Source organism: Podarcis gaigeae (genome assembly GCF_964106915.1).
Source record: "Podarcis gaigeae genome assembly, chromosome: 9".
NCBI lineage: Eukaryota > Metazoa > Chordata > Lepidosauria > Squamata > Lacertidae > Podarcis > Podarcis gaigeae.
This window is the reverse complement of record NC_139685.1, coordinates 39,618,106-39,643,665: the sequence shown is the minus strand read 5'-3', so window position 1 is coordinate 39,643,665 and position 25,560 is coordinate 39,618,106. Positions and strand designations below refer to the sequence as shown.

Here is a 25,560-nt window from a genome sequence, read left to right as displayed (position 1 = left end):
CACCTTTCCTATTGAGGGAGTTGCTCCAGCCCAGTGATCATTTGGGTTGCCCTTTCTACACCCTTATCCAGGTCTACACTATGAATTTTGAGGTGTGCTGACAACAACTGTACACAGTATTCCAAGTGTGGTTGCATACAGGTTTGTATTAAAACATTATGATACTGGCTGCTTCGTTTTCAACTCCTTTTCTGATCTGTGACACGTAGCTCATCTTTCTCACAGCAGCCACACATTGGGCCCCGGTCACTGCCAATCCTTCCCTAAAGAAGTTCTCTTCATTCATTTGGACTAACCCATTTGATGATGGTTTCTAGGAAAGCAGTCAAGATGTCTTTCTTTTGTTAGGTTTTATGAGTTTTAGCCGTATGTAAACTTTTCTGGCTACTGCTTTTCTTTTGCATATTTTTATAGTGGTTCTGCTGTTCTCTAATATTTATCCTATTAGGATTATGTTTTTATTGTCGGGAACCACCTCAAGAGCCCTTATGGTGGTATATAAAATAAAATCTTACATCACAAAGTATTAGAGGAGCTCGCTGTAATTTAAGAAGATCTTTTCAGGCTTTAAGAAGCACTTTCGGGACAAATCACAGCTCCTTAAACTGCTCCCCTCTAATTGAAAATTATTGCCCTCTCGGTATTCCAAATATATTTTCCATCAACAACGGTGTGCTACAGCAGCTTCTGTTTACTACTGCACTCAGTATTTTTTAATCTGCTGATCGCTTTGATGAAAAAAAACACCCTGACCTACTTAGCGTAGTGCTATAAACCGTGCAGCTTGCATTCTGGGAAACGGTGTGCTACACACAGAGCACCACGACAGATGGCGTTCCCATACCAAAGAGCCAAATCACCACCTACACCGAAAGAATGAAAGAGCCAATTTCAATTCATGTTAAAATCAGATGTTGTGCAATAACGGTGATTAGACAATGGCAGAAGGTTGGAACTTTCCCTCATGGCCCTGGGCATCTCAGTAGCTTCTTGAAGAAACAACTTTGCCAGGCGGGCTCCATGGAGGTGGAGTTTCATCTTCAAGGATGACCTGGAGTTTCTTTTGCTTTGTCTGTATCATCTGGTTCATTTCTTTCTTCTCCTGTTTACAATCAAGCGCATTGAGATAGTTAGCAGCACACTGCCTGGATAAATGCTAGATTAGTTTGCAATTTGTTCTCCACCAGACAACGTTAGCTTCCTTTACAAAATTACAGATGCACCAGATGCCTATTTCTATGTACTTGTCTCTTAATTATTAGTTAGCTTGGCAGAACTGCATGTTTATTTACAGTGCCATACATTGTTATGAAAGTGGACTTCAATAATTAAGTTAAAATAAATCAGTCATCCCCATTCCATGCTAACAGTTCCATGCAGTCTTAATGGCTTTGTTATAGCTTCCAATATAGCACTAAGCAGCTAAAACAACCTTTTTTTCAATAGTTCACTCATTTAAACAAAGTATCTAGTATGTTCTGGTTATAAATATTTTCAAATTTTGGTGGAGTACGTATATAAATTCCTGTAACTTAATGAACACCAGCAGTTGCTATGACGCTATTTATAAAGATTTCAAATACATCCATTTAAAACCAGCACAACAATCTATTCAATGTGGCATAACAGATGCTCACAAAGCATATAATTTGGAGGGCAATTTTAGCTTATTCTTCGATTTCACTCTTTGGCTATATGCTAGTTGTACATAAACATAACTTTCTTATACAATAGGAGCATGATCAGTACTCTTGAGAGGACTCAAGGGGCCCTTTTTAAACTTTAAAGTTATATATAAAGCTATGATGTACAGATTTAAAACATGCACAATGCTGAAATAACACTTAGCATATATACTGTTGACCTATTGACCCTAGAGATGTTAATCTTAATACATGTAATTTCAGATCACCAAGCTGATGTTTGTGCGTAGGATAAGGTCAGCACTAACAAACCAAGCTTTAAATAGCCTGGAACAAACTAAAGAGAATTTTTAAAAAATGATGTATCATTGGTACTTATCTCCTGAGAATGTATAAAGGAGTTTCAAATGCCAAGAACACGAAGGGACATATTATCATGCGTGGTGGACATGTAAAAAGACTAAAAAATATTGGATACAAATACATATATTGATACAACAGATTTTAAAGGTTAATATTCAATTCAAGCCAGGGAACTCTTTGTTTTAGGGTTAATGGACATACAACTGGAAAGGGATTAAGGAAGATTACGCCAATATATTATTGCAGTGGTGAGACTGCTATTTGCACAAAGATGGAAAGATATAGCCCTACCCACTATAGAGGAATTGCTGATAAAACTATTGACTTGGCTGAGATGGCAAAGTTAATGTGCTTAATTAGAAAAAAAACCCATTATCGACATTTATTCAGGACTGGAAACTTCTTACGGACCTTTTGCATGAAAGAGAAAATGAACTTGTAATATTGAGATTTGAAGATTGAAAAATTCTGGTTTACAGAATGGTTGGATTTTAATGCGTGAATAATATATTTAGCTGCAGAATGGAGAACCAGAAGTCCTTTTATGTTTCTTTAATCTCTCTCTTTCGGTTTCTATGAATAGGCAAAACAGGCCATAAGAGGGAAAAGGAGATCTTCGTATGTATCATCACCATCATCCTACCCCTCCTAAAATGAGATCAGGGCAGCGTATGTGGTTCCCTCCTCCTTCTTATTCTCACAGCCAACCCAATGAATTTTATTTTATCTTGTTTTATTTGTCAATTTACAAACCACCCTTCAACAATTATAATCCCAGAGTGGTCTACTACAATTACATTAAAACAATAAAATATTGTGTCTCATATTGAAACCCCAAGCAACAACAGTACAGCAAAGAGATCACATCACTGAGAGCTGGCATTGACCCCAGTTTTTTTTCCAAAGGCCTGGTTAGGAAGATGTTTTGTTAAGTGGTGTTGGAAGCCTGATAGTGACATTACTTCAGAATTCCACAAACAAGGTGCCATGACAGAGGAGGCCCTGCAGGCTACATCAAATGGGAAAACACGAAGGGCTTTCCCTGCAGACCTCAGAGCCCAGGCAGAGAGAGAGAGACCGGCACAAGGTTACATAGAGAGCACCATGGCCGAATGGGGAGTTGAACTTGAGTCTCTGCAGTTGTACCCTAACATTGTAGCTGCTACACCATGCTGGCTCCCCTTCACTGCGCAATCCATTACTCATGCTAGCCACTCAACTAACTTGTATCTGGCAGAGGCAGGATTAGGCTTGTTTAGATTTAGGCAGATGCTGCAGCTCCATTCTGGATCCATTCCAGCCTTTTTCTGCCTGCATTTCTCTTTGTCTGCCTCTTTCCTTCCTTCTGAAGTCAAGGGAGCTGGGATATCTTCTTCCTCTGCCTGCCTGCCTGACTCCCTCTTCCCTTAATCTCTCCCCTTTCTCTGCTGCAACAGCCATTGGAAAGACCACCGCCAGAGCCAAGCACATGTAACTGAATTCACACAAGCTAATGGACGTTTGATGTGATCACACTGCGTAACACAGACCATACTTTTCTTTTCCTGTTCCAAGAACGTGGCTCACGTTATATATGCCACTGCTTCTCTTTGCATGCCAGTATTGGAGGTGTTGGCTCCTGTTCACCGTGAAACTTCTTAGAGCGATTTTTGTGCATCTGGTGCCCTCCAGATGTTCAGGCCCAGCCAGCATCTGGAGGCACTAGGTTGGTGAAGGCTGGCTCAAAGTGAAGCGACTTCTAAAAGCTAATAGCTAACCTCCCCCCCCCCCCCATTTCCACACACATTTATGCAACTACGTCTTTTTATAAGTATAAAGCATAAGTCATAACTATTCTATCAACTCTGCATAATGGAAATCCTCATCTATGAAACCATTTCCTTGCATCTACATTCACTCACTCACTTGGGCAGCTGCTGCTGCTGCTAGACTTTGCTGGTTCTTTGCTGGGCTGACATGGCTTTGCAGAAGCAGAGGCTCTTCCTGACAGTGAACAGGAGAAGAGAAGACTCTACTGTCACCGACCATAGCATTGGGACAAGAAACTGCTAGTAAGGCAGTGGTATACATACCAAAATCTTTGTGAGGCAGCCGTCATGTTCTACAGAAACAGAAGCATCTGGAGGGCCACAAATTAGCCATCCCAGCCACCCTTAGGTGATTATGATATCTAAAATAAACCTTGTTACATATTCTTAATGTCAAGGGTCACAAGACCCTGCATTGTTGAGCAGGTGCCCTCTTAAATTTAGTAGCTGCCCTCTGCACTCCACTCTCCAAATCTCTCAAGACAAAAGCATGTCTACTGGGAAATTCAAACATGCTTCCAGGAAATCCCGCAAAGCGTGCAAAATAACACTTTTCCTCTACATCATCTAGGCATCGTCTTACTTTAAAGGCAGAAATCTAATACACATGTCTGCAGAATGCTAGGTATTGCACATACATCTGAGGGTTATTTTCTAAGGTCTAGATCCAACAATCATAGGAAGAGAGATTATACTGCCATCATCTGGTGATTTTAAAACAACGAAAGTTCATTCCCCAAAATTTCTATACAGTATGTCAAATCTTGGATATTATCACAAGTGCAAACACTTACCAGCCATTTTTCATATTCTTCTATCGCTCTTTTATCCTTTTCTTCCTTCTCAACTTCTTGTTCTATTTGTTTTCTTCTTTCTTGGGTTTTTTCTTTTTTCTTTTGCTTCAGGAATTCCTCTTTTTTCTCGTTCCTAAAGGATAAGGAGAAAATGTTTTAATACATAAAGGAAATGGGAAATGTATGCATCCTACTCAAATAACACAAAACAACACTGTGACACAGAGACATATACTTAGCATTGTTAGATTCAGGTGCTTGCCTGCATCATTATAATGCTGTATAAAAACCAAATGGAGGCATGTGCAGGCCTCTGCCACCAGCTAGGGTATCAAGGGCCGTCGGGAAGCTGCACCTCCTGCCTTCCAGGGAGACCATGGATGTTTTAGCTGAGATTCCTGCATTGCAGGGGGTTGGACTAGATGACCCCCAGGGTCCCTTTCCAACTCTGCAATTCTGTGACCTGGCCCCATACATCCACTGGTCAGAGAAGGAGAAATGACTCCAATGCTTGTTTTCTACTGCCCTCCACATTCCTTTTCCCTTTTGTATCATGTCTATTAGACTGTGAGAGCCTGTAGGAAAGGACTGCTTTATCTTTTAATATACGGAGTGTTTAGAAAATGTCAGGTACTTTTAAAGTCTTTTATACTACTGCTGCTGCTGCTACCAACAATGATTATAACAACTGTACCATTTTTCAACAGCGGATGTGCTGTCTTTCTTCTTCTCTGCAACAACCTCCTCTTCTTTCTTCTTCTTTAATCTTTCAACTCTTTTCTTCCTTTCTATTTGTTGTTTTAAATATTCAGCTTTCTTTTCTTTCCATTTCTCAAAAGCCTAAAGAAAGCAACAAGTCCATCAGGGATGTGAACCAAGGAGATCTTATCAGGGTTGTCAAGCAATTTAATAAGTTCTAGTTAATTAATAATCTGCTCTAAACCAGTCAATTGATTGCTTAAATGTGCACAGTGCAAAATTAGTTAACAAGCAAACCTAACATTAAAAGAAGGAAAAGGCACCTGCACTTTATGTATTTATTCTGAGCAGTTTATTAGCTACTTTTCAGCATGGCTCCCAGAGCAGTTTGACAGATAAAATTATTAAAATACAATTAAACAAATCCGGTTTTTGGCCATGCCTACGAGTCAATAGCTGTTGTTCTTCATAGCCCTCTGGAGGCTGCGAAGTTCAGGCAAGGGGAAAGGGAGAGAATGGGGCATAAAGCCTCCCAATGCTTTCCAGTGGGGTCTGGGAAGTCCACTGAATCCTGCAGTGTCGCACAATCCCGGGTCGGCCAATTTAGAAGGCAGAAGGGGAGTGACCTGGGAATGTGCCCCCGTCTTGCACGAGCCTCTGTTACTGGCATAATTTGTGGAAGGTTCCTCCTCAATCTGGATAATTGGCATTAATCAAGAGGCGCTCCCAAAGCATCATATGCAAATGGGCTGCCCCATCAATCAGCTGCCGAAAGAACCGGGACTGGGTTTTAGAAACTATTTAAATGGTTTTCTGAGGCTTAAGAATCCCTACAACAGCTGTGAAAGGAAAGGGGGAGGACAGGGTCTTCTCAGTAGTGGCACCTGCCCTGTGGAACGCCCTCCCATTAGATGCCAAGGAGATAAAGAACTATCTGACTTTTAAAAGATATCTGAAGGCAGCCCTGTTTAGGGAAGTTTTTAATGTTTTATTGTCTTTTTAATATTTTGTTAGGAGCCACCCAGTGTGGCTGGGGAGGTCTGGCCAGATGGGCGGGGTCTAAGTAATAAATAATTATAATTATTATTTTCAAATAGTCTTTTTTCCTCCTAATGAAAAAATGTGTGTAGTTGCTACTCTGATACTTCAAAAAAGAGGGGAGGCTTTTGATTTATGCTTTACAAGGAATTTGATTAGGTTTTGCTATGCTCCCCCTGCCCCAACCAAAGGAGAATGAATTTTATTACCGACTCTTTCTGGATGGCGGTGTTTTTGGAGGAATGCATTGGGGAAAAGAAAAAATGACCCGCTGCTGGACAGTTGTTGAAGAGAGGCTGAATCTGAGAAAAGGGTGCATGAGGCACATCATCCTTATTTAGAGTTTTATAGTTTAAAAAAAGCAATTTAATTATGCCTGGAAATGTAGTGACAGCCAGTGTAGTATTTCCAAAATGGTACAATATATTCTATTTGTCCACTGACCAGGCTGCTGTATTCTGCACTAACTTGATCCCATACAGTCTTCAGGCTATATCCCATGTCCTCAATGATTTCTTTTATTCTGTATTATGTTAACGCACCAGAATTAAACCAGGTTAGAAACGAGCAAGTCCTTAACTCTCAGCATCACCAATGAGAACTGGCCCTTGCCAATTAACTCACTGAAGTTTTATTGATTGGTGTACTGATTAAAGCTTGCAGCCGGGTTTTATAGATTTTGTCCCATTACTAGGCCTCACAGATAACAAGATCCACTTGCAAAATTGTTTTGTTCATGCATATGTTGCTGTCAAGAGTAAAGAAAAGGAAGGTATCCTACTGCGGGTAATTGGTTTATGTATGCAATTCATTTACAGAATTCGACACTTATTAAGATGAATTGTAAATGTGCGGAAGTATCGTGAACATTAGCGGCAGAGTCCATTTGTCTGCATTAGTCCTCTCTCCCCAATTTAATGTTTGCAATATGAAATTGTCTCACTGCCTTTTGGGCCTCTTCCTTCTTCTTCTCATTCAGTTCTGCTTCCATCTTTTTCTTGGCCTCTTCTAGCCTTTTCTTCTCAGCCAGTTTCTTTGCTTCTTTTTCTTTCATGGCCTTCCAGGCTTCAAAGGACGCAAGTGCTTCTTCTTTCTTAGCAGCTGCTTCCTATGTGGGAAGCAACATTGGCGTTGTTAAAAAAGAGAGAGCTCAGTAATATTATGTCTGGACTTAATTGGGAAAAGGTCAAGCAAACATGTGTACCACAGTAATTTGTGTGCCCTGCTAGTTACTGTTCTAATAAGACTATATTTGCCTCATAATGCAGGAAATTTACTACTTAGCATCCTATCTACTGCCTAGGCCTTGGTTTTGTTTAAACAGAAAACTACCTTGAGGTTAATTAAAGTTATTTCAAAACTATTTGCCTCAAATGTGCAGACGTTTACATAAATGTGTCGCTATTGTGAGAAGTGTCTGCGTCCCTCTTAATTTGCTTCTGTCCACCTTGAAGAAAAATTTCCAGGGAACATTCTTCTAGTTTCTTGCAAGCAGCAACCACTGTTATGCTACCTTTGTTCAATCTCATTGTCCTTTCAGATCAGCCTATGCCCTCCAGATGTTTTGGATTACAAGAGGGGCGGATTTTGGGCTGTGCGAGCAGGAAACACACACTGGGCACTAAGCCAATGAGGGAGTCTCCTCAAAGCCCTGTAGGCAAGGTACTCACTAAACATATCCTACAAAGACATTAGTGCTGCTGCTAGAAACAACAGGGGTGTGTGAGGGGCTGTGGATAGGAACAGAGAAAGCAGTTAGCTCTACTGCATCAGTGGATGCGTGGGTCACACAACGTTGAATCTCAATGTTAGCATTTAGCATGTGGAAAACTATATGCTATAACAAGTCCCTTTAAGACGAACTATTTTCAGAACAAACCTTTTCATTCTTTTCCCTCAAGTTCTCAGCTTTGTTTCTTTTTATTCTTTGTAGTTCCAACAGAAAGATTCTTTTCTTTTCCAACCAGTCCTATGGAAGGGATGAAAAAAGCAGAAAGCTGTAACAGGCAATTTTCAGACCTAACAGGATGAAATTACCTTTTCACAGCGGGATAATCTGTTTTTCTTACACAGGATATCCCAGCTGCTCTCATAATTTGATATATGGAAGAGCAGGACTTTTGTGCTGAGATTTAAAAAGAATGTCCTAGGTATGCATAAGTCTTTCTTATCAGGCAATCCCCTTTCCAAATCATAACTCCTCATGCAGTGTTAAAGGCTGCTCCTTTAAGCTTCACCAACTTTCAGGAACGACTCCTTAAGGCAGGAAGTGGGGTGTGTGAGATTTACATATAAATAAATGTTAATCTTGCCTCTTGTTATCTATAATGAGAGGTGGGGAAAGAAGAACAAGCTCCTGAGCCACTCCCAATCCTAGTAGAATCCCAGGGATAATATAACATCTGAACTGGCTGCTTCAAGAAAACTTAGCAGGCAGCGCTCCTCTGTAACTTAAACCATCTGAAATACAGTATGAAATTATTTTTCAAACAACTTTTGTAGTTTTTAAAAAGGTTTTGCCCCTTTAAATGTCTATAACTGATTTTCAGCAAGGTGAAATGCAGACTATTATATTCACATCTTTTCTGAATAAATGACACATAAATTTAAAAGGTTTGTGTCTCCCATAAAGCAAATAGGGAAATATTCTTAATGACAGAGCATTAAAACGGCTCTAAATGGGTTACCTGGTAGACAGCTGCCCGTAAACTATCTGCTTTGTCAAGTTCGGCACTGAATTTTTGCAAATGCTTATTGTCCAAGACCTTTAATGTTCCCAAATACTGAGATGATGTACTTATCGGGATGGGGGAGTGCTTCCCAGTTTTCTTCAAGTAGGTAGAGCTGAAAGATCTGTAAAATGAAAATGACATACCAAATTTTGTATACGACATGTAAAAGCAGATAGGTGTCCCCATTTACCGAGAAGCTATACACATTCTCAGGTGTATAATAGTCTTAAAAAGCACTTGACAGGGTCAAGTCTGAGCGCAAGACTCAGATATCCAAAGCATTATGTGCAGAGCTAATTGTACCTTGTAGAGAGAAACTAGCTCATGAAATTATTTGGAATAATAGAAATGGCCCCCAAGTTTGTAGGTACAAAGAACTGTGAGCTAACTCTGTGAGCTGGAGATTGATATTAGAATCCCTTGGCCTACTCAGATGAGGGTATTTGTTGTCCTTTAGCTAATAAGGTTTTGGTCTGGGGCTGATCTACTGGAGTCTCAAAGTTTCCTCCTTGTCTTTTATGAGGATTAGTGTAGGTGTTCTTTAAACCCACTCTTGATGTTTGGACCTTTCACTTCAACAAACAATTTGAGTGTGTTTGTTAATGAGTCAAGAATTTCAGAAAAGGTGAAATATAAAATATCATTAGATGCTTTAAATCCTTTTAAGGAAAACTATGCTTGCTATACAAAGAATCAGAAGTTTGAAAAAACTGATATTTGGAATGATGCTTCAGGGTATATATATATATATCCGGATGCTGCACCCCCCTGCAATCCCTACACAGATCTGGCTGACACAAGCCACAAAACCACAGCTCGCCCCTATACACGAAGCCAAGCCAAAGCACAACTAAGTGCAATACAGCCATCTTCTCAGGAAAACTCTTCACAAAGTTCAAGAGGTCAAGACACAAAGACTTTAGCAACTAATCCACACCTAATGACCCACCTAAGTGGTACTCAGGATATCACTCAAGAAATCACTCAAGGTATCTCTCAAGTAATTAAGGAACAAAAGAAGAAAAGGCACACTAGCCTGGGAACTTCCTCTCTGCCCAGAACATTGGAGGCTAGACACCACACCCCCTCTACAGTATTTATAGGAACTCAAACATTGAGATCCCGCTCTGTTCCAGTAACAAGAAGCCGAAAGCACCAGCCTGAAGATGACGAGTGAGACCTCGTCGAAACGTCGCCTAGACACCCCAACTTTTACACGGGAAGACACCCGAGGACACCAAAACCTGCATATATATATATATATATATATATATATCAATCAATCTGGAGGAATTTAAATGGAAAATAATCAGCACTTAAACATTCATGCCAGAGAAACTTATAAAAAACTGTAGCCATTCACATGACCTTTTAAAATATATTTATATAAAGTAACAAGAACAATGTGGTTTGGGGCGAAAGCACTACTTAACACCTTATTTCTGTGATGGTACATTGTTTTTAACTGTTTTTACCATTGGGTCTTAATTGTTGTAACCTGTCCTGGAACCTTAGGGTGAAGGGTGGGAAAATAATAATAGTAATAATAATATTTCAGAATGTGGGCTCAGAGAACTGATGCTACCTTATACAGAGAATTAAGCCGGTGAAATTTGCCATTTGTGACTTAGAAAATTGGAAACATTTATGTCACCTTCCAGTGTGATCATGTCCAATATGTGATGAAGAAAACAACCAGGCTTCTGAAGAATGTACCAAATTTCCTACCTGCTTATTGGAGATTTTGCTTTTGGTGGAAATGTCTCTTTTTCTTCACCTTCCTCCTAATAAAACCAGAAAAAGAAAAGTGGTTGTACAGCCTGGAAAGTAATAGTACTACATATGCAGCACGTATTGGGTGTGCTAAATCAAAAGCCTCTGAATACTGAGAAGGGTCGCAATATAAAATTGCAGAATCCTGCCTTCATGAAATATAAACCAAATAGCAAGGACTAATAATTTCTGCAAGATCCACATTTTCCTTCTATTTATAGCTTCCAAATGGCTCTAGAAATTTGGAGAACACCCCAGAGCATCTTTTGCACTTGAAGGAAGAGAATTCAGGGACTACTAACCATGTCTGGGTGTGAGCCAATCAGTGACCTCCCTCTGAACAAGCAGAAATGTCTTCTACTTGTGCAGTGGGATCTTTGAATCCAAGCCTATGTCTGCTGGCAATATTACCATGGGGTCTTTATCCACGAGCATTGATTTTGTTTTATCAAACGTCTTTTTTGAATGGAGCAAGAGGAAACGTAAGTCAACCACAACTGAAATAGACACGAAATGTCTAATACTAGAGCACAGTTTAGTTGACCACTGGTAGAAGAACATCGTTCCTTAGTCATAAGCGGGTAGCAGCCAAACAAGTTTTTGAAATGTGAATATGTGTGCATATACGTATCAATTTAAGGCTATATGACAATAGTCCATGAAACACACCTTTAATGAATCCTTTGAAGTACCCAGCACAGCCTTTGAAGTACTTAGTGATAGCTTTTGTTCAAGTTTATCCTCCTTTGTTGTCTCATTTGATCCATCCTCAACGGCACTGTGTTCTAATGCCTGCAGCTTTCCTTCCAAATAATCCTCAGTTGACTTGTGAAGTTTCTTATTTTTCTCATAAACTGTTGTCATCATTAGTTCTATCACAGAAGGGGATTCTCTGCCACTTTCCAGCAATTTCAGATCATTGCAGTTATCAGTTTCTTTCTGTTCATCTTCTGACATGGAAAGAAAAGAAGCCTCACAGGGGTTAATGATCAGACATTGGACAGGGCCAGGGAAGGAAAAAGATAAGAGAATGTATCTGGAGTTTTGCAAGCTTTTCTCAAAATTAATTTTATATGAGACAAATGTATTTTAAGAATAACTTGAAATAAAGTGTTCTTTCTCTATTTCAGCATGTTAGCAATACCCGCCCCCCCAAATTCCCTTTATAGTGATGGAAGATCAAGGGACAACTAAAGTAGATCATTATTAACTGTGTATTTCAAACTTTCCCCATTAACAATCAGATATTACTTCAGGGCAACTTGTATTTAAGTTCTTGAAGGTGACTTAAGTTATAAGGCGCTTAGCATTACAAAATAACACTCTCTGAATTGTAATTGTTTTTTTAAATATTGTGTAGTCATAAGATGTTAATAGGACTATGTAAATTTTATGTGAAATTAGTTTTGGAAAACTGCTACAATGATTTATATGGAAACTCAGCCAGGGGGACTCAAGGAAGTCACTTAACAATGTTAACAAAAATGGAATTTTTACAGTTAGGTTATATGTTTGTTTGTTTGTTTTTTCTTTTTTGATGTTGTTCCTTGGAAAATCAATTTTAAAAATATGAAAAAAAATATTGTGTAGTCATATTATTTACCTTTTGAAGAAGATTCTTCTGCAGATATTGCCAAAGTGGAATCTCCAGTTCTCTCATCCGCTGATGAAAAATGAATAGGGAATGGGGATGAGGAGCTTGCAATCCAGGGGCCCTAAAATGCAAAATGAAAGTAGAGGCCATCCTATCATTACTTGTGATTAATCCATATCAGATTAAAAAGATTTCTAAAAAAGAAAATTCCCCAAATGTATCTCCCAAAATAAAGACTAAAAACAATGTAAGATTTAGCCTACCTCAGGTCTACAGAAATTCAGTTGCTAGAATTGAAAAACAAGCTTCTTTACTGCCCCCCCCCCCCGCCTCTCAGGCTGATCTCCTATTGAATTCAATGGGAGTTACTCTTGGGAAAGTGGAGTTACTGCCTGCACACACCACACATTTAAAGCACTCCCACACTTCTTCAAACTGTAATTTACCGCCATAGAGCTACAGTGCCTAGCACCCCTAACCATCTACAGTTACGATTATTTGGGGCCAGGGGATATGCTTTAAGTGTATGCAGCCTCTATGTGTAAACTGAGCCTTTTCTCAGAACTCGTTTTAACAATATTTCACTGTGTTCAGATCCTGAATTCCAACCTCTTGACTGCTGAAGAATCATATACATTAGAACATCATTTTGTTGCACACTGGAGCACATTTCCACCCTGAAAATATGTATGTAACCATTCCTAGCTTGTTCTTGTCAAAGTTAACATTTTCTCACTGGTGAAAAGCTATGCAATGATTGTAGAACACAAAGGGTAAAATCATCCGGATATGTTGGAACAAAATATAAACTTGGTAACTTTAGGCTTGATCCAACCACCTATCTCAGTGATTTCAGAAGAAGAGAGTTAAATATGTGTTTAGCTCTCCATGGATAGCAATGGGACTTGTGAGAGCTTCACTCAGACTGCCTTCCACCCTTTATTCATATACAATAGATCAGAGATATTTTCTGACCTCAGGACCAGGACTTTCAGAAAGTGCTCTATTTTCAGATTTCTTCACTTGATCATTTAGCCTTGTTTCAGAAGATGGTGCAGACAGTGAAAATCTGTGGCTGTGAGATGTCCTATCTTCTGCCTTAGTTCCTTCGTAATCCTCCACATGGCTGCTTTTTCTCAAAACACTCCTAGGTTGAGAAGATGGCTTTGCATAATCATATCGCGCGGGAATGCTAATATTCTCAGCTGAGAAAAATACAAAGAAAGAAATTGTAAATTGGCATTTTAACGGGGGGGGGGGGGATAAATTCAAACTATGGAGATTCCTGAACTGTAGTTTCCACTGAGTCAACTAAGGTTACCCACAGAATCCCTCATTCTCTTAAGTCGCCCCTGTAGCTCATGCGGGTACAGACAGAGCAAAGGGTAGGACTTTTATCAGTGACACGCCCTGGCAAAATGAGCTTACAGGTGTATCTATAAAGGGACTCTATCTAAGCTTCATTTTAGTCAGGTCAGAGAGCTTCCCCTAATTTGATCAGACAAGCGAGCACAGGGATTAAACAGCTGCCTTGCTCCAAAAGCTCAAGAGCTTTCTTGAGCTGTGCCCCTGGACTTGCACAAGGAATGCAGTTCCCTGTGCCATTAAAAACCAGCCTACAGGAATTCTTGTAAAGCCTTGATAGAGCTACTGTATGATTATGACTTCCATAAAAACAGCAAAACACTTTCCGTTCGAATGCAACTTGCTTAGCTGCTGAAAACCTTCTGACACACAAAAAAGAAAGTTGGCTTTTAATATCCAAGCATTAAAATAATAATAATATTTGAAGCAGAATCACATGTAGGGGTGATCAATGGGGCAGGGCACGACCATGAAGTGGCATCTCTGGTGCTTACTGGGACAGAGTGATATCAAGATTGGGGCAGAATGGGTGCAACAGTGAAAGCTATCTGGTGCTCCCACTTGTGTGCCTGCAGTACCCCCCCCCCCGGGGTAGCATGATACCACTGCCCAAAGTCTGGCTCCATGGTGCTGCCCTGTCCCACTATTCATTCTGGCACCACATTAAGCCCTAGTTAAGGTGTGAATGAGCAGTGTGTGAGTGTGCACTGTCCCAAAGTGCCCACTACGCCTGTCCCACTACGCCTGTCCCACATTCCTGTCCCACATTCCTGGCTTTGCTGTGAGCAACAAGCCATTTGAACCAGGCTCGTAGTTTGCTTGCCCCCAAATGAACCAAAAGCAAGGGTTTGGTTCACACCACAAGCCAAAGCTTGTGGTTTATTGCTGCTGGCATGGTGCAAAATGGAACTTTTGAACGTTGTGGACCAGAGCAGTGCTCACTTGCATTCAACAAATAAAGCACTGGCTATGGTTTAATGCAGAGTGAGCTAATAAGGGCCCTCGAGATGCTCCGGTCCATGACTCTTATCAGCTTCAGCCAGTATTGCCAACATCCAGGGATAATGGGAGTTGTAGTTCAAAACACCTGGAGGGGCAAAATATTCCTGCACTGGACTAGATGATCCTCGTGGTCCTTTCCAATTCTATGATTCTGTGGCACTTCATTCACTACCCCTGATTAACTGTGGCATGCAAACCAGACTTGAATTTGGAGATAGCCAAACATGGACTATGCTGCCACCAAGTGGAGGGAAAAAACCCCATTCATTTATTAAATTTCTATATCGCCCTTTATCAAAGGACCATAGGGCGGTTTACAATATAAAAACACAACAATACATAACACAGTAACAAACAAAACAACAATCCCCCCCAACTGTTTAGTCAGATTGCAACCTGAAATGTTTAATGTGCAATTATTTCCCAAATGAAAAATGGATCACAGAATTCTCAGAGTAAAATACTTGTGGCTTAAGGTATGACTTCTCTCCAGTTGTCAGCACCCGGGGCAAGGCAAGTAATTTGTGCCCCCTAACCCATGGATTTGCGCCCCCTAACCCTAACCCCCAGATGTTGCGCCCGGTGCGGCCGGCCCCCCCTGCACCCCCCACACTACACCACTGCTTCCCTCAGTATCTTAAATTGCCAGGAAGTGCTGACTGTCCTTAAAGGGTCACATGCGGTTCAATCCTAAGAATCTGGTCTCATACTCAGGGCCAATAAAGACAGCAGCCACAATCCAAACTGGAGTGTTCACATCACCAAGCACAACCATAGTAATAACTACTGCCAAGCACAAACCTAACATTACCATGATTATGCCACAGTTGCTGTCAGCTCTTGAAAGTGTGTGTATCCACTTACAATAATACAGTAACCATGAAAGTGCACATGAACATGCACCTTTCCTACTCACCAAGTAAGTATAACCTGCCCCACATATCTGAATTAAGGGGGCAAGGCTTTCGGACACAGTGTGTGGCTTCAGACTTTAGCACTGGTGCTAAATCATCTTGGTTTAGAAATTAAACAATGTGGTAACCTTTGTACTTCACCACATCATCAATGATAGAAATAAAAATAGCACAACTCCCTGACTGCCAGACACACTTGATCATAAACAGGAACTCTTTTAAGTACTCATAGGATACAACAGAGCCAAAGGCAAGATCCTCATATACCAATAGCCTCTTCGGGCTCCCTTTCTGCTATTGCCTGTGATCCAAAGAACTGCCAGACTTCTGAGCACCTAAGGTAGCTTTGGGGTTGTACCTCTCAAAGAGCAGTTTTTCATGTCATCAGCCAAACCTACCTAGAAACTTGCAGAAATAGCTTCTGATATGCCATGAGTTTAAAATTTAACCTTGCACTAGGCACATCTAGGAATGAGTGAATCTCAATTTCAGTTTCTCATATTTTTAGTTCTCCACATTTCAACATCGGTTTGCATTTTTTAATTAAAAAAAGTCCTCATGAAAATCCAACAGCATTTTAATGTGAATTTCTCTTAATCCACATATCTACATGCAATTTTTCAAAGGAATCCCCCCTAATATATTTTTGTATGCTACTTTCCCCAATATACATTTTAATGTACACTTTACCTTGGTATATGCATTTCTGTACACATCACTTGCCTTGAGAACTGCATTGTAAAATTCAAAGGATGGCTGTGTTCCAATAAGGACAAATTAGGTCAGTTTGCCTTAAAAGTAAACTGAGCCATCTTTCTTTTCTGTACCTAGTGCATATCCAAGATTTTGGACACATCTAAACTAGCTCTGTAGATCCTGATCCCTCTTTCGACAAATCCAGAACTAGTTATGATACGTCATATGGGAACTGGCAGTAACTCTCTTATCCAAGAAGAAGAAGAAGAAGAAGAAGAAGAAGAAGAAGAAGAAGAAGAAGAAGAAGAAGAAGAAGAGTTTGGATTTGATATCCCGCCTTTCACTCCCCTTCAGGAGTCTCAAAGTGGCTAACAATCTCCTTTCCCTTCCTCCCCCACAACAAGCACTCTGTGAGGTGAGTGGGGCTGAGAGACTTCACAGAAGTGTGACTGGCCCAAGGTCACCCAGCAGCTGCATGTGGAGGAGCGGAGACACGAACCCGGTTCCCCAGATTATGTGACTGCCGCTCTTAACCACTACACCACACTGGCTCTCCAACAGGTGTAATGGCCTGAAACTGATGGGTCACCAGGGTATTGTTCTAAGTTACTATAAGCTTTGTTGTAACAGACTGCAAAATGACAAATTTTTATTATGTATAAAACGCTATAAAATATAGCTTAAACTTATCTTGGAATATAAAGAAATACAATAACAAACAATCCACCAACAGGGAAAAAAAATAACTTGATACTGCATATTTTTTCTCTTTAAAATACACACATTAAAATGAAAAAAAATCTTCCACTAGAAGGATAATCTATACAAGGACTTAATAATATTGTTTAAAATCTGAAAAGTGCATTATAATGCATGCAGCAGAATTTTATTATGCTTGCTTTACCTGATGCTGATGCCGCCTTGGTCTTAAATTCCCTTGGCCTTGGCACTGGCTTGATTTCGGTTTTGCGCTGAACTGTATCATCCCTCTCTATCTGCAACTCAAACACTGGTTCCTCTTCCTGCTGATCACCTTCTTCTTCAAAACCCGACCCTTCTTCAGAAACTGAGTCATCTTCTTCCCTCTCTTCAATCCGATGTTTACTCTCCAGCATGGCTGTTTCTTGAGGTCTCTTCTCTTCAGCTTCTGTCAAAATCAAGTCATCAGCATGTTTTTTTTCAAAAGAGTAGTGATCTGGCAGAGATACTTCAAATGAAATGGATGTTTTTGACGCACTCCCTTCACCTGACCCAGAATGTTCAGCTTGCCTCTCGTCACTCAAAATCTCTCTCTCAAACCTGGACACATATTGAGGTCTCTCATCTTCATCTGACGAAGACAAGTCATCTGCACTTTCTCTTTTCAAAGTGCTCATATTGCGAAGATTATACTTGGATGTTGCAAAGGAAATTGATTTCTTTGGGGTGTTTTCCACAGTTTCAGGAAACTCCTCATCTGAACCTGAAAACAGAGTCGATCGGCATTTCGTGGATAAAGAAAGGGAATCAAGCTGGATTTGGTTAAAAGCATAATTCTGCCATGCATTTTGATCCTGATATATTTATCGGTTTATGGTGCCAACCCAAAACTGTATGTTTCTCCTTCCAATTCCTAAAGTCATATGTCATGTTAGAATGAAACAATTTGAAGTAGTTTGATCAGTGAGAATGATTGAATGTCCTTTATAGACCTTGTCCCACTTCAGTATTCAGAACATAAAGAACATCAATAAGACAGTAAAACAGATGTTTTCAGCCATCCAAATCCAACGAAAACCTCCCAAAGAGATTTGCAGTGTACTGTAAAGTACATTTAGAACAAGTGTTATATATATATATATATATATATATATATATATATATAGTGAGCTTAATTCTCTGTGTGTGGGTTGTATAGCCAACACGGCAGTAACCATGCAAGCTTGCATGATTACCGTATTTTTCGCCCTATAAGACGCACTTTTCCAGCTCCAAAAATGAAGGGGAAATGTGTGTGCGTCTTATGGGGCGAATGCAGGCTCCTTGGCTTCAGCGATAGCAACGCGAAGCCTCCGAAGCCTGCGCTCCAGAGGCTTCGTGTTGCTTCTGCTGAAGCCAGGAGAGTCTGCTCTTTAAAGCTGGCGGTGGGGGAAAGCAGCGCTTCCCCCATCGCCAGCCCCAGAGGATGGGGGGCAGTGGGAAGGCGCACAAAGCCTTCCTGCTACTCTCCAACCCGGCTTGGAGGCTGGCGGTGGGGAAAGCAGCGCTTCCCCCATCGCCAGCCCCAGAGGATGGGGGGCAGTGGGAAGGCGCGCAAAGCCTTCCTGCTACTCTCCAACCCGGCTTGGAGGCTGGCGGTGGGGAAAGCAGCGCTTCCCCCATCGCCAGCCCCAGAGGACGGGGGGCAGTGGGAAGGCGCGCGAAGCCTTCCTGCTACTCTCCAACCCGGCTTGGAGGCTGGCGGTGGGGAAAGCAGCGCTTCCCCCATCGCCAGCCCCAGAGGATGGGGGGCAGTGGGAAGGGGCGCGAAGCCTTCCTGCTACTCTCCAACCCAGCTTGGAGGCTGGCGGTGGTAGAAAGCAGGCTTTTCCCCAAGGAGGGAGAAGGGACGGACTGGCGGAGTCCGTCCCTTCTCCCTCCTGTGGGCTTTTGCGGGAGATGGGGGAATTCCCCCACCTCCCGCAAAAGCAGGCAAAAGCCGGGCGCTCTTTAAAGGGGCTGCGAGGCTTTGCTGGCTTTTCTAGGAGGTGGGGGAATTCCCCCACCTCGCAGAAAAGCCGGCAAGAGCCGTGCAGCCTTTAAAGAGCGCGCAGCTCTTGGGGGCTTTTCCCCAAGGAGGGAGAAGGGACAGACTGGCGGAGTCCGTCCCTTCTCCCTCCTGTGGGCTTTTGCTGGAGATGGGGGAATTCCCCCACCTCCCGCAAAAGCAGGCAAAAGCTGGGCGCTCTTTAAAGGGGCTGTGTAGCTTTTGCTGGCTTTTCTAGGAGGTGGGGGAATTCCCCCACCTCGCAGAAAAGCCGGCAAGAGCCGCGCAGCCTTTAAAGAGCGTGCCGCTCTTGGGGGCTTTTCCCCAAGGAGGGAGAAGGGACTGACTGGCCGTTTCAGTCCCTTCTCCCTCCTGGTCGAAAAGCCCGCAGGAGTCACGCGCGGCTCCTGTGGGCTTTTGCGGGAGGTGGGGGAATTCCGCCACCTCCCACAAAAGCAGGAAGAAGGTCTTGGAGTAGCGCACAGGCTGCGTGCAGCCTGTCCGCTGCTCCCAGAGCTGCGGGGGGGAAATCATATTTTTTTCCTTGATTTCCCCCTCTGAAAACTAGGTGCGTCCTATGGGCCGGTGCGTCCTATAGGGCGAAAAATACGGTATATCTTTTTAGGGTCAGGTGGGAGGAGAAACACCAAAACCAGCCCATTTAAGAGTGAATGTGCTCTGTTGACTCAAATTAAAAACCTGGGAAGGGGTGTGTGTGTGTGTGACTAGAAACATAAATAGGAAAATATCAATGACAACATTTTGTTAACAGTCTGATTTGTTTTCCATAAAAGTCAAATCCCTATAAAGAAAGAGATAGGCCATTATGTATCCATGCAGGAGGGGGAAAAGGATGAAATTATAATAGCCTCTGAGCTAGTGTAAAGCAAAAGATTTCATCCACATCAGCCTAGATTCAAAGAAAGCTCTGCAATAAGCTTCAGGCCACTGTGTTTCGGCTACTAAAAGAACTCTAAGGAACATATCCCATGAAACTCATTGAAACGTACAGAACAATCCTAAGGGGCTGAGGTGTGAAGTGATTAATTCTTTGCTGCATCTTTAGCCTTGCTGCCTCCAGCTGGTCAGGGCAGAAGGTGCATATGAGCAGTCATTATAACAGAAGCCAGATGACTGGGACGTCCAGTCTTAAACCAATCCAGCAGCACAGAAATCAAGGTTAGGATGACTGCTTTACTTCTAATTAAACATGCCTAGGATCATCCTGCATGTAGTTACTGATCAATTATTTATACAACAAAAGCATTGAAAGGGCACACGTAAATATTTCAAGGTGTCATGTTATTTAACTTACATTCTTCATCACTTTCAAAATCTTCCGAATATTCAGAAGATTGCTGTTTTGCTGCGCGAGCAAGAAGTGCTTCTTGTAGTTCTTCCTAAAAAATTGCAAAGGTACTTGCTCAGGAGGAGAGTGGGAAGATAATGCATTACTATTTCAAAGGAAACAGAGTAGTTCCAATTTTACTGTAAATTGTTTTGCTTTAAAAAATATATACCTAGAACAAACTAAAAATGTGGCAATTTAATGATCCCTAATCTTTTTTTACATAAAGTGATAAAACCTGAATTTGTTTTGTCTAAGGTACAGATTCATGTATTTTTCCATGGGTTCCTTAGGAGTTCTGCCTTGAAGTGGTTAAAAAAATTATGTTTTTGATTTGTTTGGAATCTCTAAGATCTTTTCAACAGTTTCCCTGAGGATATGAAAGAGCTCTCTCAAGATGCTGAAACTATTGGCTTGAAAATAGGTTTTGCATGGCTGCTGAAACATTTAACATGCTTGTTGTAGGGTTGTGGTTTTTTAAATAAGTAACTGGTTTTATTAGGGATTTTGTGAGTTGTTTTATAAATTGCTTAAGTAAGCTGCTTTGAACCTAAAAGAAAAATGCAGTGTATCAAATGTTTACATAAATAAAACCATTAGCACTGAAGATATACAAATGTGTGGGGTATCTTTTTCATTAATTATAAATCTGATTCCCCTTCTGTGATCAGCCCACCAACAATGAAAAGCTCCTATATTTCTGAAAGACCAATACATCCTTACGCATGTATGTGGTATATCCAGTCTTTTCATTTATATGTTCACTGTTTCCGGTTCCTGAACATGAAATATGCACAAGCTCTGGGCAATTATCACTAATAAACATAATGCAGCACCAAGACACATCAACTTTAAGTTTGCAAGTAACAGAATGTACAGCAATAAAATGTTACAATTTACAGATCAAAACCTTTTACCTGAAAAGTGGTTCTTTTGGAGAACTTTGGGCTTTTGGTATAGGCTAAAGTATTGATATCTTCATCAGACATGTTTCTTGTTCTGAGGAAATTAATCTTATATGCTCAACTTGTGATCCAGTGAAGGCAAATCTTCATTATGGATTTAAATAAGAGAGAGAGAGAGAAAGAAAAGTGACCTTTTTTTTTTTTTGGCAACACACTGACATTCTCTTGAAGAAATGTTCCCCTCTCCCCTTAGACTTTGAATCTTGAATATAGAATGAACCACATATAAATGCATTTCTATTCCTTGCAGATATAGAAAATGCATCAGAAATGTAAGCATAGCCTTGCTGGATCAAAGCAAAAGCCCATCTAGTCCAGAATCCTGTTTTCACAGTGGCCAACCAAGTGTCTATGGGAAGCCAACATTTTATTACCCATCAAAAACTCTTAATTGGTACATAACACTTGCAGAGTCACTAGCAGATAATTCAAACAGTGACTTTATTTTAACAAATCCTCAGTGCTTAGCAATTCCAATTCTATTATTGATGGGAGACCTAGGTGCCAACTCCCTGGGCCCCTGGGTGCCCAAGGCCCCACAAAAGCCCCCATGAAGGTGCTAGGCACTCACAAATTTCAGGGCCAGGGCCATGCACGCTGCATGGCACCCACGACCCTGGGCACCCACAGTCGCGGGGCCAAGTTGGCACTCCTGATGGGAGATGAGATAAAGTAAAGAAAAACAGGTCCTATTCCTGCAGAGTTTGCTCATGTTAAGGTCACCTTCTCAGGAGTGCCTCTGTCCACCAAAGGAAGAAAAAAAAACCAGGAAAAACTGGAAAGCAGGACAGAGGAAAGGTCTGAAACACCTTCGCATTACTTCACTAAACAAGATGCAAGTGAGAATAATAATGGAGAACATACTCCTGTGCATGAACTATGTGAGTGAACAGTACAAGGGTAAAGCATGCCCTTTAAAATAAGCCCTAGAAAGCTACCTGGTGCCAATCAGATATTTTGGACTGCAACTCAGAGTCCAAAATATCTAGAGGGCACCAAGTTGATGAAGGCTGCTCTAGGGCTTCACATAATGTATCTTGCAAGTTGTTTGTGAAAACTGAAGTACGCCCTATAACTCATCTAGGGGATAAGATGGGAAAGAAATAGAAATGAACAGTAAAAATGTAATCTAGTTGCGTAGCATAAAAATTTTACTGTTCATTTCTATTTCTTTCCCATCTTATCCCTGAGATGAGTTACAAGACATACTTCAGTTTTCTACACAAACAACTTGAAAGATACATTAGGCTGAGGTGACTTGCTCAATGCTCAATATTTATACCTGTGCAATAATTTGAACTTTGGTCTTCTACAGCTTCCTAAGCTATAGCCTCTGCACCTAATTTGTTTCCATCAAAATTTCCAGGTGAGTAGAAACCAAAGAGTAACTGAGTTGCAGCCATCATTCAGAGGAGTCGCATAAAAGGAAAAATGGATCTACTTACACCAGAGAATAAATCTGTACACCTGTGTCTGAAATGACGCAACTGTTCCAGTTAACAAATGAGAAACAGGGACTTTATAGAGCTATCTAATATGGGTTATTTTTGGTCCTGCGCCTCCTTATTCAGTCCATATACCCATGCCTAGTTAAAAACTGCCAATTGTGTTGGTGGCATTGGGGATGGGATCACAATCCCTGGCAGATAACATGCTTTGCATGAAGGTTTCAGGCTAAGTCTCTGGCACCGCCAGGTAATAATGGAAAAGACCCCTGTTTGAAATTTTGGACAACTGCTGCCAGTCAGTGCAGACAATATATGGACCAGGGATCGGAACTCAAGTGTAAAAAAGTTTCATAGTTAAGTGTGACAAGGAATATTCCGTGCAGACTGCGGAGAGGCAAAATATTAAAAAGCTACTTGCTTCTCCAAAAATAGCACTCGTTTTAAACTACAAATGCCGCCCCCGCAAAGCTCTAGAAACTCATTTTTTAAAATAAATAAATAAATAAATAAATAAATAAATAAATAAAAGCATATCCAAGGACACTCTTCAGTTTTATCAAGGACGAGGGTAGAGGTTGGGGGAATGAAAAAATGGGGAAGAAAAAAAATTAGCACGCTCTCCATTGGTCAACAAACTGAGATACTGGCGTCTTTAGAACATTTCCGAACGGTGGAACCACTTTTCCCCCCCGCAGGGAACTTCAAGCCACACCTATAGTTAGACCCGCATACATGGGTGATCTTGCGGGGATTTTCCTATGCCCTTTAAAAATGTGGGGTTTTTTTGTGGTGGTGGTGATGGGGTTACTGGGTTGTCGTTTTTATTTGTATTATGTATGTGGTGGTGTTATATCTTGATTTTATTCTGTGAACCTCCCCGAGACCCCCGGGTATAGGGTTGTATAATAATAATGATAATAATAATAATAATATCCAGCCCAGGCATGCAGCAAATGCAGCTCCCCTTACTTTGCTCAGAAGCCCCACTGTTTTATCCCCCAGAAAACAGACACCGGGCAGCTGCTTTGAGCACTGAAAACGAGCCCATAACGGCCAGCTCCTTCCAAGGTCCCAGCCGGGCCTGGGGAAAGAGACCCTGCCGCGCTCCGCCCTCCCGCCTCCCAGCTGGCCTCGGGCTCCGCCTGCCTCCCTCCCCGCCCGGTACCTCGCGTCGCGGGAAGGTTCTTTCTTTGCACTCGGGCGAGAGGGCTGAGCAGCGCCCACTCCGATCTTGCCCCTGCCCCGGCTACAGGTCTAGTGAACGCCAAGCGCGGCCTCAGGGCAACGTAGGCCTTTCAGCCGCGCGCGTTACCTAGCAACGCCCGCCACGCGGCCGCTGACAGCACAGACCCCGAGGAGCGTTGCCACGGGAAACGAGCCCCGCCTCCTCCGTCGGCCTGGTTTCATCGGCGGCGGACGGGGGAGGGGCTGGAGGCGGGGCCGAGGTGTGACGAAATAAAGACTCTTCTCGCCCCGCCCCCTTTCACTAGCCAGCTTTGCAAAGGGGAAAGGAAGGAAAGGGGGTATAGTTCTTGAGCTTACTAAGAGTGCAGGTTGTACCGATCGTGAGTTGGTTGCAGGGCGTTGGGCTATAGATGGTCCTCCTGCTCCCTTCCAAATCTACCATTCCATGATATTAATTTTGTTTTCTGTGTGTGCTTCTATGCAGTACAAACCATAGAGCCAATCCGTATTTTCTCATTTGATGTTCAGCAGCAATGAAAAAGGTGAAATTGGGATTGTGAGGAAAAGCATCACCAACACTGGATAGGTTAATACCATAGCTGTCAACTTTCAGATTTGAAAATACGGGATCAGCAGCCTCAAAAATAAGGGATCAGCAGCCTCACCTGTCCCGGGGACAGTCTATGGGATATCTAACAATCCGGGATAGCAGCGGGAAGCAGCGGGAAATGGCGCTGGAATAAGGGAATAAGGGAATTTCCCACCCAAATAATGGGGAAGGTTGACAGCTGTGGTTCACACATCATTTTTCAGTTGAACGATAGTTAAGCTTAACTATAGTTTAAAGGTGAATACATACTGTGCATACTGCTCTGCTGTTGTGGCACTGTTGACAGCTAAGCTCACCCATGATCCAGCTTAGCATAGCATGATTTGATTTCATTTGTGGTTCCCCCACAACATACAGACAAACCAGGTGCTATAAACTACAGTTTATTTGAAGAGAGACAGAATGCTAGGTCAAACCATGACTTGCCTCCCAGCAGGAGAGCAGTGAAGCAGCTGTGATTTTCACCCATGGGTGGTGGAAGACGCAAGATTTACCCACCCGGGAAGAGTGGCAGATGAAGCTGATGGACTATATGGAACTGGCGGAAATGACTGGCAGAGTCCAAAACCAGGGAGAAGAGTCGGTGGAAGAAGATTGGAAAAAATTTAAAGATTATTTACAGAAATACTGTAAAATTAATGAATGTTAGAAAAATGCTGGAATGAAGTTATATGGCTTTAGCAGAAATGTAATAAGGAATTAAGTACAAATAGATTTTTAATGTGTTAAAGGGGAAAAATAAGGTTAGAATAAGTTAAGATAAATTACAGGACAGAAAACAGAGGAAGATGGAAAGGAATTGCTGAAACAGTTAATTGAAGCGGAATACAAAAAGGGAGGTGTGAGGAGGTCGTGGAA

The 25,560-nt window shown here is 41.7% G+C and overlaps 1 protein-coding gene across 5 annotated transcripts; it reads right to left on the bottom strand.

The window, feature by feature from the left end:
* Positions 1 to 877: 877 nt before the first annotated feature.
* Positions 878 to 24,264, bottom strand: MAP9 (microtubule associated protein 9). 5 transcript variants are annotated; one of them, XM_083755657.1, is made up of 16 exons: positions 24,073 to 24,264; positions 21,412 to 21,543; positions 20,462 to 20,546; positions 17,668 to 17,883; positions 17,326 to 17,568; positions 13,420 to 13,649; positions 12,454 to 12,565; positions 11,520 to 11,800; positions 10,806 to 10,861; positions 9,033 to 9,198; positions 8,225 to 8,314; positions 7,289 to 7,453; positions 5,303 to 5,448; positions 4,609 to 4,741; positions 3,912 to 3,989; positions 878 to 1,102 (listed from the first exon to the last, which is right to left on the bottom strand). In XM_083755657.1, exons 2-16 carry the CDS (start codon positions 21,481 to 21,483, stop codon positions 980 to 982), a joined length of 2,196 nt encoding a protein of 731 aa, XP_083611783.1. In that variant the 5' UTR covers positions 21,484 to 21,543; positions 24,073 to 24,264; the 3' UTR covers positions 878 to 979. The 5 variants fall into 5 exon arrangements, with proteins under 5 accessions (XP_083611783.1, XP_083611784.1, XP_083611780.1 ...); XM_083755658.1 differs by having other exon boundaries at positions 17,326 to 17,565; XM_083755654.1 differs by having other exon boundaries at positions 17,326 to 17,883.
* Between the last annotated feature and the right edge of the window lie 1,296 nt (positions 24,265 to 25,560).